This window comes from Phodopus roborovskii, unplaced genomic scaffold (assembly GCF_943737965.1).
Source record: "Phodopus roborovskii unplaced genomic scaffold, PHOROB, whole genome shotgun sequence".
NCBI classification, from domain to species: Eukaryota; Metazoa; Chordata; class Mammalia; order Rodentia; family Cricetidae; genus Phodopus; species Phodopus roborovskii.
The window spans coordinates 28774747-28790717 of NW_026126470.1; the positions used below are offsets into that span (position 1 = coordinate 28774747).

Below are 15971 nucleotides of genomic sequence, written 5' to 3' on the forward strand. Positions count from 1 at the left end.
AAATACAGTAGTTAAAAAAAAATGACCCAAAGCTGTAGCTGTCGCTTAAAAAAATAAAATAAACCAAAAGAACGAAACAAAAATCCCAGCTACGTTAAAGTCCAAAAGTTAAATAAAACATACAGCGAAGGGAACCGTTTTTGTTTCAGTTGGTCAAAGGAAGAAAAAAAGCAAGCTCAAATCTATACATATTCAAAAAAAATGACCACCCAAATGCAAACACACTTTTTTTTTTTTTTTTTTTTTTTTTTTTGCAATTGATAAGGTGCGGAAAAGAAACTCTGAAGAAATAAGAAATAGATGAGCTACATCTTCCCCGCCCCCAACCAAAAAAAAAAAAAAATCCACTCTTTGGAATAAACAACGTGGTTAAAAAGTGAAGTCAAGGGTATAAAATCTTTCTTTTATTCACAGCATTGCTAAATCAGAAGCATTCACAGTCCCCTCTGGGAATCTTCCTGCTGGCCTCCCAGGGCCCTCCTGGCGGGGGTCTGTGCATGGCTTGGTGCAGCCGGGCGGGCTCAGTCCCTTGACAGCGCGCGGGCGTGCGCTCAGTAGGGCCGCCACACCGCCTCCTCCAGGCGCGCGGGTGGCATGTTGGTGGGCGAGTTGCTGTGGCTGCCCTCGGTCTCCACCACGTCGCTCTGGCTGGGCAGGCTGGGGTTGAGCAGCGCGGCGCCCGTGGACGCGTTGGTGCAGGGCGGCAGGATGCGCGGGGGCGATCGCTCGCCGCCCACCATGGAGAACTGGTAGGAGCCTGCAGACGCGCCATAGTACAGGTGGTAGGAGGGCGAGCTGGTCTGGAAGGGCCCGGCCTGCGCCTGCGAGGAGCCTGGGTAGGGCGGCGGCAGGTAGGTGTGGTAGCGAGAGGCCGAGCTCATGGCTGACATGCCGATGCCGATGCCCGACGTGACGGGCGGCGAGTAGGTGAAGGCGCCTGGGTAGTGCATGCGCGGGTCGGAGATGGAGGGCAGCGCGGGGAACTGGCGCGGGTCACCGAAGGCTGTCAGGTCCGGGGCGGCTGTGGGCGGGGGAAAGAGGTGGCGTGAGTCTGTGGTCTCAGAGGCAAAGGCCTCCTTCTCTGCTAGAGTGCTCCACCCAGGACTGCCCAGAGTGGCCCTGCACATGGAGCGGGGAGCACTGAGATGGATATTTACCCACAGTGCTGCTGCCGTCTAAGAATGCAGGCTACTACTTGACAAGAAGTGGGTTGCGGCCCGCTCGCTGTCATTTCAGTGTGGAGCACCCTTTGCAGGGAGTCCTGCAATGGCTGTGGTATGTGTGGTGACATGGCGTAGCATAGGCATTGTGTAAATGTCACAGGCGCAGTAGTGAATGTAGTGTTCCCAATATGCACACATGTACACTCTCAGGTTGGAGAACTCTAGCCCACCAGTCAAAACTGACCGGGGGAAGGGGAGGATTAGAGCATCCTAGGAATTAAAAACGGGTCTTGCTTTTTCAAATAGTTGTAAAACTGTAAAAATAAAACACGAAATTTTGCTTCTATTTTGTTTGTTTTGAGGCACAGCCTCAGCCTGTACCACAGGGTGACCCTGGGAATGTTTTCATGTGTGAGAAGTTGCTCCCACTGCTATTAAGCAACCAGGACATCAGGGCTCTTGAAGCTTAACCATTTCTCTTTGGCCTTCACTGAAAAAAAAAGAAAGCCTATCCTGTATTCATATTTAAATATTCATATTGATTAATATACCAGTAATATAATCAGTACATCGCCATAACAATATTAATATAATAATACATAATGACATAACACTAGAGTAATTGAGGTAATGGATGCACTTATATGTTACTAATAGAATATTAATACAACAACAGAATTATGTCATTGCACATCGTATTCAGCTTGGATAATAGAAAACTAAGTCTTGTGGGCTCCGACCCTTTGAAAGTTGGCTATTATTTGTCATAATGCATGCTGTGGTAGCGACAGTGTAAACAAATGTTGGCGGCTGGCATACCACTTGTCTCTGTATCTACCTTCTGACTTGTCCCACATCTGTGTGACAATGGACACACGATTTCACGTCTTTATCTGAGACCTGTTTCACGGTTTTCTTCCCACAGAGGCTGGAGGGGAGTGACAAATCCCCTGGAGCTGGAGTTACCCATGATTGTGAGCCACCCTATGTGGTATCTGGGACTCAAACCCAGGTCCCCTGCAAGAGCCGTGTGTGCTCTTATCCACCCAGCTGTGTCTGCAGCTTCGGCTTCGGTAGATTATTTTTATTTATTTATTATGCAATTGGATCTACCAACTTGCTGTATCAGCTTTTTGCACATGCTGACATTTTGTTGGAGTGACAAAGTTTCAAGACTCATATTTTTGGGCGATGTATTTACATTCTACAAACTGCCATTGGCTGTCCTCCTGTGGTCCCTGGGCTCCCTCTGAGGCCGACCAGGGGGCATGCAGTCAGCATGGGTCCCCTTCACGTGGGATTACCAAAAGTGGCACTCACTTCTGGCATCTTTGTCCATAGTGTTTCTAGTGGGTTGGTTGTTTTCTTTCTGGGCAATATTAAGGTCCTTTTCCTACTAGATGCCAGCAGTGGCCTCCCCACCCCACTGTGACACCCAAAAATATCTCCAGACATTGCCAAATAACCGGAGAATGGGTGTAGGGATGTGCACATCCGCTCCTGCTGAGAGCTACCGCTGTGAATAGGGGTAGCTTGTGTCCCTCAAAATGAGAGTTGTTACACAGCAGAGGCAAGAACTAAACACTCCACACGTTAAACTCTCAGATTAATTTACAGAATAACTTTAAGCTCTGGTGGCATGTGGTCTGGGCCCTTTTGAGTTGAGCCTGCTAGAGAGAAACTTGAGGGGAGCTAAAAGCTTCCTTTGAAAGGAAAACTACCCGGGTGGATTAATCTGGTTTTGGAAGGCATGAGCTATGATCAGCTTCCTTCTATTCCAAGCCTATTATTCCAACGCGAGAGCTGATGTTTGTGTTCGCGTTTCTCCCTCTTGCTCTCAATAATCTTTTATTGCTCTAACACAATTTTACAAAAGGAACTCTTGTGTACATTTGGGGTGAATGTGAGGGAAATAGACTCCCCATCAGAGAGGTAATTAGAGTTTATAGAAACAGCCGGAGTCTGCAGCAAATCCCTCTACTAATGAGGAAACCAGGAGTCTGCCTTGCAAACAAACGCCCCTGTTAATGTGTTCAAAGCGACTCAGACTTGTGGGCAGGGAAAAGGTTGTAAAGGGACAGCGGTTCTGGGGCCGCCCTGGCCTGGCTGCCCTCTGGCTTCTTCTACAGCCAGGCCACACCTTACTCCGCAGGGTCCATCCCTGCCCCCCTCGCTGGGGCCGGCTATGAGCAAGCTCTATGTCACTTGCTTTGCTTACACAGAAAGCCGTGACGTGTTTGAGGGTTAACAGGAAGGAAGCTTTACTCCGTTTTTCTTTTCCCCAGTTAGATTCATACAGTCTAGGGAGAAGCCGTGGCAAGGCGGAGGGCATCAGGCAAACACAACCAGTTTGTTGTCCTCTGAGGCCATGCTCTGGACACAAACAAATGACTCTGCCCACCGTCCCTCTTGCTTCATTTGCCCTGAGACAAACAAGGTGAATCCACTGGAAAAGATGAATGAAAGATCACCCCGTTTCACAGCCATGCCTGAGCATGCTCTGCCAGCCCGCTCCAATTACTACATGGCGATGTGGTGATGGCACCAAGTTACTGGAATCGTGAGTCTGTGATTTGTCATGGGCATAAGCACAGGAATAATGTTACAGCCTCAGCTGCTGGAGGCAGAGTCACTGAAGATCTGAGAAACTACTGGTATCTTTCTACAGAAGGTCAAGGTCCCCCTCCCCCTTCCCCCTGCCCCTCCCCCTCCCCCTGCCTCCTTCCTCTCCCCTCACCCCTCCCCGTCTTGTTTTTACAGTTTGTAATAAAAAGGACTTAGATATTTCAAGTGCTCTATTCAAATGCTTGCTTTCATTTACACGTTATTTTCAATTATGTGTTGGTGTATGGTATGTGTGTGTGCGCGTTATGTGTGTGTGCGCGCGTGTGTGAGTGAGTGTATGTGTGTGTGCGCGCGCGTGTGTGCACACACATGCATGCATGAGCACAGGTAAGTGCAGTGTGTTTATGAAAGACGAAGGAAGGAGTCAGAAGCCCTATAGCTGGAATTATGGGCAGCTGTCAGTGTGCTAATGCCGGCCCTGGGAAATGGATTCAGGTCTGTTGGAAGAGAAGCAAAGGCTCTTAACCACTGAGCCATCTCTCCACTTGTTTTCATTTTAAAATCTGGTCTGGCCTCTCTTATCACAAATCACCAGTCACAGAATTTACCCATCACCACACTATCTATCCTCTATCCTTTTGGCTGGCATAACCCCCATTTCAGTAGCAAAGGTGACTGCCCCCCTCCATTCACTGGGAGATTTTAAAAGTAGGAAGTTCTGAGGATTAGAAAGTTCAGGTGTTTTCACTGGAAGTGTATCTGCCATGACAGAGCTGGGCTTGGCTCTCCAGCCTAGCAGCTGAAAGCACACCACTCCAGGCCCCTCCCACTGCCCCCAAGGATTAAACAACCTGAGCAGATAATGGTTGCCTTAAAAGGATCTTCTGCATGACTCAGGTTAACGCGAGCTGTCTGTCGCCCGGGTTGGCAGCTAAGCATTAATTAACAAAAAGAAAAAGAAGGGAGGAAAAAGAAAAGATGAAGGAAGGTAAGCCTTCCTGTGACAACTCCTTTCAGACAAGGTGTGGAGCCTGTCTGCTAGGGACAGAGACAGACAGACGGAGGCCAAGCGCATGGGAGAGGAAGGCCAGGTGGGGCCCAGGGTAGCCAAAGCACCAGCACGCAGAGATGGCGGTTGCTGGGATTAAAAGGTACATCAGCCACAGGGAGGTCAAGTTCGCAGAGCTGCGTGCGCCCCAAGCTGCTCCCGTTCATGGATCCCAGCCTTCTCTGGCCCCAGGTTTATGCCAACGCTTTCTAGGCCTGTGAGGCCTGCGCTCAGGGTTTGATTTCTAGAGGGACGTTTGCCAAGTTTAAGCTCTCTCCCATGCCTGTTCCCTGCATCTCTGCCCTTCCATCCTGGGCAGCACAGGTCATTCTGGGTCTGGTCCACACTCCTGTGCTCTTCTTTCTAGCTTGTGTTGTTGAAGTCAGATCATCAAGAAGACTGTTGTGATTTGGACATGCTACTTATTTTATTTTGGGTGACGGTGGCATGCCATGGCGAATGGGGGAGTGGATATGATCAGATCTATCACTCCCTTGTACTCCAAGCGTAAATGAAAAGTATTAAAAGCCGCTCTTACATGGCATCGGTGCTCAGCTGGTACAGCTGGTTCTAGGTGTCCGTTTTGGGTGGTGAACAAGCTAAAAAAAAGACTTACATAATAAACTTCAAGGGACAGACCCACACTGGGGACGTTTCCAAGGAAAACAGTAAGCACTGGTAGACAGAGCGGTGTCACTGAGAGGGGTCTGTGAAAGGTGACCGATGTTACTGGAATCAAACTGTCCCTGAGGGGACCGGCCTTTACACACAGCCAGTTGAACAAACGCCATAATTCCTGTGTCACCCTCTTAATTCCTGAGACTGTCAGCTCCCATGGAAACGCTGGCACAGAAGGCCTGAAGTCAGGTGAACCCTGAGTGAGCTGGCTTTCGCGGCTCAATCCAATGCCAAGGGCTGGTTGAAGCTCGAGATTCTCCCTGCCCCCAATTGATACAAGTGACAGTGTCTGGTGATGGTGTGTGTGTGTGTGTGTGTGTGTGTGTGTGTGTGTGTGTGTGTGTAGACCAGGCCAGGCCTTGGGTTTTGATCCTCAGCAGTGGTCCAACTTGTTTTTTGAGGCAGAGCCTCTCCTTGGCCTGGAGCTCTCTGATTAATGTGTTTCTGGATGCTCCGTGTCCCTAGTGCTGGGATTAGAAGCCAGTGACACCGCACTTTGCTTTTATACCTGTGTTCTGGGGAATCATACTTGGTCCCCATGTTTGCAAGGCAACGGCTTTACCCACTGAGTCCTGGAGACAGGCCAGGGCACTTGCTACCCGCATCTAGAGGCCAATGGTGCTTCTGAATATTGCCTGGCACATAGGACAGCCCCCTTCCCCGGTGACAAAACGTGATGCCAGGACCACTGCTGGGGGTAGACACTAGCTGGGTGGGTGAATTGGGGGTGATTTGGGATGGAGAAGCTGACTCTCTGCTGGAATCTTAAGCGGTCTTGGTGGCTGTCTGGAAACAGTCTTTCACAACATTTAAGGCGACAGTCCTGCCTCCCTGCCCTTCTGCTCGGCCCTCATCTCTTCGATCTGCTTTCAAGAGCCCCAGAGCAGAACCTGCCCCCTCCCCCAGCACACATGTAAGTGCATCGGGGCCTCCTGAGGGTGAGGCTCTCTCGAGTGTTTCAGTTTGGTTCGGCTCCAATTTCAAAGCCCCAAACAGTAAGTTTCTTCTTTTGCCTTCAACAAAAGAATTCCCCCCCCCCCCCGTAACTCGGATTTCCCTGCCCAGGAGCGAAGGTGAGTGCCAAGCCCCAAGAGCTCATAGGTTAAATGACTAATATTTAATGAGCTCCTATTAACAACAATTATGCTAACCATGACACCTGAGCTTTCCACCTTGATCCTAACCCTCAGCCTGAACGGCTCTTAGCTGGGAATGTTTGTATCTTGGGGCATATTTGTTTCCTACTCCAGTATGGACCCCATTGTGCTGTACACAGATACCTGTAAAAATTCACCACCACTGGGAAAACAGCCACGGTCTAGGATTCAGCTGGGATGCTGATTCCTCCCCACCCCCCCAACCCCAGGATTCAGCTGGGATGCTGATTCCTCCCCCTCCCCCCCAAGGCCACTTTGACTTTTCAGAATAGTAGCCCTCGGTCACCAACCTTCCCCAACAAATGCTAAATATGGAAGAGATAGACAGACACGCCTCTGCTTCCTCGCCTGCACCTTCTGGCAGAGGACTGTCTTTGAACCCTGTTCTGGTCTGCATCCGGCCCGCTCCTTCCCTTGGCCTTCTCTATTCCTCCAAGCCAACCCCTCCAGCCCCACTGCAGATAAGTTTTCACGAGGCTTACTTGAGAGTCGACTGGAAAGTTCTGCAGAGAGGCTTGTCATGCCGCTGGCACGTCCAGGTGAAATGGGTGTTGCTGGGTGCACGGAGGAGGAGGTGATGGATCCCAGGTACTGGTAAGACTGATCATAGGACCACGGTGGGGATGGCTGGATCTGCCTGGCATCTGCAGAGGGACAGGGATGTTGATGGATGCAGTGGGATGGGAATTTATTTTTTTTTTAATACTTATTATCATGTATACAGTGTTCTGGCATGTAAACAGGCCAGAAGGGGGCACCAAATCTCATTACAGGTGGTTGTGAGTCACCATGTGGGTGTTGGGAATTGAACTCAGGACCTCTGGAAGAGCAGCTAGTGCTCTTAACCTCTGAGCCATCTCTCCAGCCCAGGGTGGGTCTTTTATAACAAAAAATACAATGATAATTACTCACCATTATTCAAATAACTATACACGTACGTACATAGCTTGTTCATTTGTATCTAACGAACCTGGCAGAATCCATGTATTTGATACCTCTGTGGTATGATAGCTCCCCTTAAAGAGGAAACAGTTCATGTTGGATTTTGGGAGGTTCTTATTTGATAATTCTTCCTTCTATACAATTTTCTCACATTAATATTGCAAGGTTATACTGGACTCTAGTAGGGCACAATACCTTTAGGTTCCAAAGACAATACATTCAGCTTTACCAATAATTATAATTATCACAGCCAGAAACATTTTATAAGCTCAGATGGTCACCTATGTTCAGGGAACACAAAGGATGGAAAGGGGATTTGGGATGTAAGGGAACATAGACAAAAATATCCATGGGTTTGTAAATGTTCTCTGCTTAAGCAAATACTGTCTCTAAATGACCATGAAACAACAGCAATGGTGATAATAAAAGGCTAAAAGAAACGCACACACACACACACACACACACACACGCACGCACGCACGCAAGCACACGCATGTCCGCCACTGAGGCTGCTCCATCAAACCAGGCAGCATCCAGTGTTGAAGCTGGCAGGGATTTTGCTAGTTTGTTTGTTTGTTTTTGTTTACTTTTCCAGACAGAGTCTCCCCTTCCCCCCTGCTGGCCCATTTCTCTCTTTTCTTGAAAACAAACAAAACAAAAACCCTGAAGATGTACGTGCCACACATCTGGTCATTCCAGGACAAACATTTTAACCTGGGGTCTTTGGTAAGGAGGTCTCTTGATTTGCTTCCAGATGGTGGATGAGTTGAAGGCAGGGCCCAGAGAAGGGAGCTGATGCAGCACACCCAGCAGACAGTATGTGCTTGAATGCAGGTGGACCCTTGTGCAATCTTACAGCTAACAGTGTAACACGGCTGGAGAGGAGCAGAGACAACAGACTGTCCTGTGCTCATGTTACTTGAAGTATCTTGCTCCAAGTATGGGGGGGAGGGGGAGAGGACAACAGCCAAAGCCGTACACCCAGATATGTTCTACAAGATACGCTTATGTTCTCTCTACATGCGCTGACCCAATGAGCATATACGACTCAAATATTTTAACCACTTAGAAAGCGAACTAAAGGGGTTCTAGAACTGTCACGAAGGCCTCCGGGGTGTGAATTGTGGTGTAGTAATTCATGCCTTGCTGTGTAGACAGCCTAGCACCCCTAGCCCCACGTCTAAAACCACACTAAGCACAAAGTGCTATGCTATGATTCATGCTCTGTCATGTTTTACTGTAGTGAAAAAGTCATGCTAGGCCTCTCTAAACTCATAATTAAGCCATGCAAACGTTGCATAATATTTCACAGCCTTTTAAAAATATGCTTTAGTAAAAAATGACCTTTATGGTTTGAGCCAAAGTTCTATGCTGAAAAAAAAACACACACACACAGGATATAGATTTGGCATCATCTTACTCTCCACTGTGGTGTTCAGTGGGGATAGCATTACAAACCCTGAAGCCATCAGCCTTTATTTCTTCCATCACCTTGGGTCCTTTGCCAATGGTGGGCCAGCAAGGGGGGGGGAGATCCTGTCATTGCAGTTTGGGTTGTTTTTCAGGCTTTTGTATGAGCCAAAAGCAAAACAAAGCAACAATAACAAAACAAACAAACAAACAAGAACCCACCACCATCAAAAAACCAAACAGAAGCATGACAATATAGGGCCGTTCTGTGTTTTGTGTGAGCGCTCTCTCTCTCTCTCTGCTCTGATGGGTGTGGAGGTTGAGCCAACATGAACATGGAAAATTCAGAATTGAAGCAGTCATACTGTTGGTTGCCTAGCAGAAAAAATGAGCTCTAGGGATGAGGAGAGAGGGGAACACTCTTCTACTGCTGGTGGGAATGCAAACTTTACAGCTGCTGTGGAAATTGGTATTTCTCAGAAAATTAGGGATCAACCTACCTCAAGCCCTTGCAATACCACTGTTGGGCATATACCCTAAGGAGGCACATTCACACCACAAGGACATTTGCTCAACTATGTTCATAGCAACATTATTTGTAATGGCCAGATCTTGGAAACAACCTAGATGCCCCTCAACTGAAGAATGGATAAAGAAAATGTGGTATAGTTATACAATGGAATACTACTCAGTGGTAAGAAACAATAACACCCTAAAATTTACAGGCAAATGGGCAGAACTAGAAAGAAAAATCCTAAGTGAGGTAACCCAAAACCAGAAAGACAGATATAGTATGTACTCACTCATAAGTGGATACCAGACATAAAGCAAAAGATACCCAATGTACAATCCACAGCCCCAGAGAAGCTTGAACCCTCTTCCAGAAACAGATGGAAATAGATACAGAAATCTACAACTAACCAATGGGCCGAGCTCCTGGAGTACAATCCAAGTGAGGGAGGAGCAAGAATATGAACTAAGGAGTCAAGACCAGGGTGGAGAAACCCACAGAGTCAGCTGACCCGAGCTAGTGAGAGATCACTGCCTCAGGCCTGACAAATGGGGAACCTGCATAAGAATGAATGAACTCCCTTAATACAGGTGACAATGGCGTGACTGGGACAATGTATGAGGTCACTGGCAGTGGGTCCAAGATCTAACACTAATGCACAGACTGACTTAGTGGAGCCCATTCTGTATGGAGAGATGCCTTGCCCAGCCTGGACACGGGGGTGCGGGGTTGGAGAGGTGCCTTGGTCCTGCCTCAATGAGATGTTGGGACGGACTTAGTAGACTTCCTAGGGGAGGCCTCACCCTCTCCATGGAGCAGATGGGGGGGGGGTAGTGGGAGGGAAGGGGAAATAGGGATTGGAATGTAAAAAATAAATTAAAAAAGAAAGTGAGCTCTAGGTCCATCTGTTGGGTGAGAGGTTCAGTAGGCCTCTGTGGAGAGAGATGGTCTCTAGAAGCACCCAGTGGTGGTGACAGGGCAGGATGCTTGTTCAGATAAGTCTAACTAACTCAGCATTGTGCTGTTTAACTTATACCTCGCAAGAGTCAGGGAAGAATCAGGTAGGGGGTGCAAGTCAAGACTCCGTACTTCTGATGTGGATTCTGGGAGGTGCTAGAACAGGATTAAATGGGAGTTATCCAGAAAAGGTCACAGCAGGAAGAGCATCTTCATTCCACAAAGCACAATACTCAATCTTGAAGGAATTGCCTCTGGTAAGTCACCACACCAAAGTGTACAAAAGTTGACTAAGCGCATATGCTGAGTGCCAGGCACATGAAAATGTGGCCCGTAACAGCGGTGAGGGAGAGAAGTATGGCCCCTGCCTCACTGGGACTAATCAGGAAAACACTTCCAAGTATGCAATGCTTGGAAAGGCTCTTCCTGATGAACTAAGCACCACACTGAGCATTGCTTGCTTGCTTGCTTGCTTGCTTGCTTGCTTGCTTGCTTGCTTCCTTCCTTCCTTCCTTCCTTCCTTCCTTCCTTCCTTCCTTCCTTCCTTCCCTCCTTCCTACATTAATATATTCACACACTGGTGAACTTGTTCACTGGTTCTTTCATTCATGTTCCCACAAAGGTCCCCTGTGGTAGGGACTCACTAGTAAATGGCTTTATAGTCTGTGCCTTTCTAAGAGTTACAGTCACCGGAGGATCCAAAGGTTGTATAGAGACCGACTGCTAAATTAAATGCCCAGTTTGGACTTGCAGATAGATGGCTGTTTCCAAGGCGGAGGCAAGAATGGCGGGTGATATGTGGGACACACGTATGTTCTGCACTGGAGAGTGGCATTGGGAGGGCATTGGAGACAGATTTGGGGTTGAATTTTGTCTCTACCATGAACTAGCTTCAGGTACATCTCATGTTCTTCTGTCCACCAAGGGCAATGCCAAGGAGCTAGCAGGCTACAGGAAAAAAGAAAAGACAGTGTGTGGCCATTGTAAATGCTCGATTAGTCTGAAGGATTTCCAGGATTTTACTGCTAAAGGAAATGCAATCCCGCCAAGAGGCTTGCTGATGCTCGGAGCTAAGGAGACATACACTTGCACAGGGTGGGGACCCAGGTAATACTGCTTTGCTTGGGGCTGAGGATCTTGAGAAGAGGTAGGTTCTGGATATTAAATGGTGAATGAGTAAGGAAGCTGGAATTCTATGATACAGAGAAAGCAGGAATTCAATACTTCAATCAATTCATGCCCTTGTTTTAAAAAGTCCCAGACTAGAAAATTTAAACTTGAACCTTCTGTATGCTGGTTGCTTTTGTTTTGTTTTGTTTTTGTTTTCAGGACAAATGGTTTTGATGAGCTTGTGTGACATTACAAATAATTACAGATAATGGATAAGAGGGGCTCCCTTTCATATCCCTGGCCCCTCCCTTCCATTTGAAATGGGGGTCAAAGACAAAGGGTGGGATCACAGAGAAGAGGGCCCTACGCATTCCCTCAGGAAAACAATGTTTTTAAGGCAACATTAAAATATCTTTAGAGCCTATCATGGCCCTATCAAATAACTCATATCCTTTGGCAACTATAGCTTTGTAACCACACGAAACCCACACCAACCAATCCTGGGTGAACACAGAAGGCTCAGTCTGTGTGTGCTAGGTCATGTCCCAGATGCAGCAGGCTCAGCCTTGAACAGATAGGGAAGAAATGTATGGCCTAAAAAGACAGAACTTTGCAAATGGACTCAGAGGTGACACAAACTTTAGAATTACCAGAGAGGAAATTTAAAATGGAAATTGTAAGAAAGGCTCAAAAAGAAATTCTGGAAATGAAAAACACTGTAACAGAAATAGGCTCAAAGACCTGAGTTTCATGCTTAAGGTTCACACGGTGGAAAGAGAGGAACACTAACTCCTGTAAGTTGTTCTCTGAACTCCATTCATACACTATAGCATGTACACACACACCCACACACCACACACACACATCACACACACACACACACACATATATATACACCCCCCCACATACACACACACCACACACACACACCCCACACATACACACACACACACAGAGGAGAGACTCAATAAACAAGTGTAAATCTTTAAAAAAGAAGTAACATATAAAAATTAACAAATAACATTTGATTGCAGACTTAGGTTTTAAACTCTAGAGCAATTACTAAGGCAATCTTTAAAAGCTACTTATTTGTTATGTTACATGTGTGGGTGTTTCACCTGCACACATATCTGTGTCCCTCATACATACAGAGTCTAAGGAGGCTAGAAGAAGGTGTCAGATTCCCCTGGGACAGCCATCAGACACCAGACAGCCACCAGCGGGTGCTGGGAATCAAACATAGTCCCACTCATTGGGAGAGTAGGCAGGGCTTTCCATCTCTCCAGCCCCTAAAACGATTTTTAAAGGTACAATTGATATGCAAATTGATGAGCTAAAATGGAATCATGTAAAATGTTCAGTTGCCCTGAGAGGAAGACAGAAAAGCAAGGGGTGTGTGTGTGGGGGGGGGGAGGGGAGAACCATGTACAGCAGACACAAAAGTTAAGCCATGGTAGATAATAATCCAGCTACATCTATAAACAGTTTAAATGTGAATTGTCTAAATCTACCACAGAAGTTGTTGGAACAAGCTACAAATAAAACTTAACTACCTGACGCATATAAATGGCTCATTTAAATACAGACTCGGGTTAAGTGTAAAGGGGAAGAGAGAAATTATGCTAACATCAATTCAAAGAAAGCCCGACTTGCTGTATTAGTTTTGTGCGGAGCTAATTGAAGATGGAGATTTTTCAGGGATAAGAGATGAGTTACATGATGATAATATGGCGAACTAATAATACGTATTCCTTAACAGGTGCCCAGCGAACAAAGGGTATTAAGAGACCTGAGGCAAAAACTAATTGAAACACAAGGAAAGGCAGACAAATCCATCATTAGGGCTGGAAACTTCACCATCCGTCCTCCAGCGACCTACAGATACACCATGCAAGCAGAAATCCAGACTTGGCTGACCCGGACAGTATCAACTTGACCTAGCTAACGCCTACCTGTAGAGGCTTCATTCTTCGGAAGCCCACACAGAGCACACTCACTAAATCAGAGTACACCTGGAGCCTGCTTGATTTATTTTAAAGCATAACCATACAAAGTGTTTTCTTAGGCCACAGGGACTAAAACCAAGAAACCCCTTCCCTGCAAAAAAGCAAAACCAAAAGCCAGTAACGGAAAGGTTGTTGGGAAATCTCCAAAATTTTGGAGATTACTTGTAAGTGCCATAGGGACCAAATAAGAGATCTCAAAAGCTATTTGGAATACTTGTCACTCGGTGGACTTGGAAGCTAACAACGTTTAGGGGCTAGAGTGGGAAGCAGGGGTTGAAGGAGACATTTCTAGCGCTGGAAACAGACATGAGAAGAAAGACACAAAGTCAATAACCAAAGCTTATGAACAGGAAGGAACATACCCCTGACCCACAGCAGAACGAGCGAGCGAGCAACACCTGAATCAGAGCTCAGTGAAATGGAGAAAGGACTCCACTGCTGGGGAGATCCAGAGTTCATCCACGCATCCTCGTGCCCTCTCTGGCCAACAGAAGGACAAGGACAGGCAGGGACATCCAACCTCATTCAGATGAACCTTTGATGGCCTGGCACCTGACCTCACCGCCTGGCACTGGAGGAGCTGGGGTCGGTCGCTTCCTGACACCTGGGTCAGGCTGGCAGGGCTCCAGGTCTCTGCTGAAGTCAAACCCCCTTTTTCCCATCGCCTTTGATCCGATAAAATCAAACAGCGGGGATCGGGGAGCCACTCGAGGACTACGCGCTTTTAAAAGAGCAAAAACTTCTCTGTGAACATACAAACTCAAGGGGCCCACTCTGGACTTTTCCTTAGAGGACTTCCCCCTCTTTCTTCGAGGAAGAAGGCAGAGTCATCTATTTCCAGGGTGCCCTCCCAGCGCACCTCGGTCATGGGTCATGGGCAGCTGGTGTAGTGCCCTCTTGGATGCCTCAGAGTACACAACAGGATGTGAGTCAAGAGTCAGACATGTGAGTCAGTTTCCAGGGTGATGTGTCAGGGCGAGCCCCAGGGGAGGTTTGTACCCCAGGGGAGGTTTGCATCTCCTTCTCTGGGACCCTTGTGAAGAAAGACCCAGGCTACCTTGTACATGGAAGAGGTGGTGGCCCCAGATGCTCGGAAACTACCCCCTGCCACACCCTGAGTTGCGCGATGCCAGCTTTTAAAGCCCTGGTACGGGGCAGGTGACTCCCTCTGAGGGGCCGTTTCCAGTGTTTTTGAGAAGCAGCGTTTCTTCTGGCTTCTGTGCTGGACATTAAATCCACAACAGCGCCAGATGTCAGAACAGCAGTCACCCCAGCAGGCCCCCCTCCCCCCCCCCCAGGTAGCCAGCACTGGATTAGCATCGTCTAAGTGTTATCAGTGAAACCCCATGATAACATGAGTCAGTTCCCACCAGCTCTGGCTTCTGGAAGGGGGGGGGGGTGTGAAAGAACCCTGGGATTTGCCAAGCATGTGTCTCCCACTGGCTGAAGACGCTCTGGTTAGTCATGTGTGGCTCAGCTGCACCCACTTCCCCAGCTTGGAAGGGGAGTGTCCACAGAGCCAGGACAGAGACCTGCCTGGGTATGCCGTTCCAAAGGGCTCCAGGGTCTGGAGGGACCCGTTCTCCCTGACAGCTGTTGGCCCAGGAGGTGACAGGCTGCCTGGGAAAGGGAAGGGGTTGTGTGTCTTCTTACCCACAGCTCCTGCTTCCTGTATGGAATCCCTCACTCTGCAGGCCTGCCCACCTGCCGGGAGGCTTTGTGACTTTGTGGTCAGGGTGCTGTGAATCTGAAATGCTTCTCCTAACCCTGGTGGCTCACCCCAGAGTCCTTTTTTTCTCAAACCTCTGTTTCCTCATCTTTTAAAATGGGGGGGGGGGTGAGCAGACTCACCTGCCTCACAGGTGTGAGAGTTAATTAATGTTTGTGGTGCAGCTTTGAGATCCACAGATGAAAGGTTCTCTATAAACGCAAAGTGCTATTCCTCATTAGAGCTGCCAGACAGTTCCCAGGGGAAACAGTTCAGCCCTCACCTCCAGGCCGCTCCCCTCTGCCAGATCAGCCTGAGACACGTCTGGAAAGGGCTCTGTATTTAGGCAGAGTCTTCCCTGTGCAAAGGTTCAGGGATAAGTCACTGGCTTCTAGAAAAGGCGGTGTTTTCGTAACACATCTCATTCCCTGTTGGCACCGGCTCTCCTCCGTGGACGGAGAGTGGCCTTTAGTGTTCACACGGCAGAGGGACTGTGGTTCTGAGGCACCAAAGGCCCTGTCGGGTTTCCGCCCAGATAACTTACTTCAGTGAATGTTTTAGAAGAAGCACCCCGCCCCCATAAGTGCCTCGACTGTAAGGACCGCCTGCACCCCTACTTCCTGCACCTCTCACCTCTTATGTTTCCCAGGCCCGGAGGAAGCCTGTAGTCAGGCTGGATGGAGCCCTGTCACGCTAGGCCATCACGAACCAATCCT

General features: G+C 48.1%; 1 protein-coding gene across 2 annotated transcripts in view; it reads right to left on the minus strand.

Annotated features, from left to right (window-relative positions):
- Window positions 1-382: 382 nt before the first annotated feature.
- Window positions 383-15971, minus strand: part of Runx1 (RUNX family transcription factor 1) — a 215808-nt gene continuing 200219 nt past the window's right edge. For both annotated transcript variants that reach the window (XM_051191912.1, XM_051191911.1), the window contains 2 exons: window positions 7094-7255; window positions 383-1021 (listed from right to left, as the gene is read on the minus strand). In XM_051191912.1, coding sequence (XP_051047869.1) covers window positions 552-1021; window positions 7094-7255 — 632 coding nt within the window. In that variant the 3' untranslated portion in view covers window positions 383-551. The remainder of the gene's footprint in view (window positions 1022-7093; window positions 7256-15971) is intronic.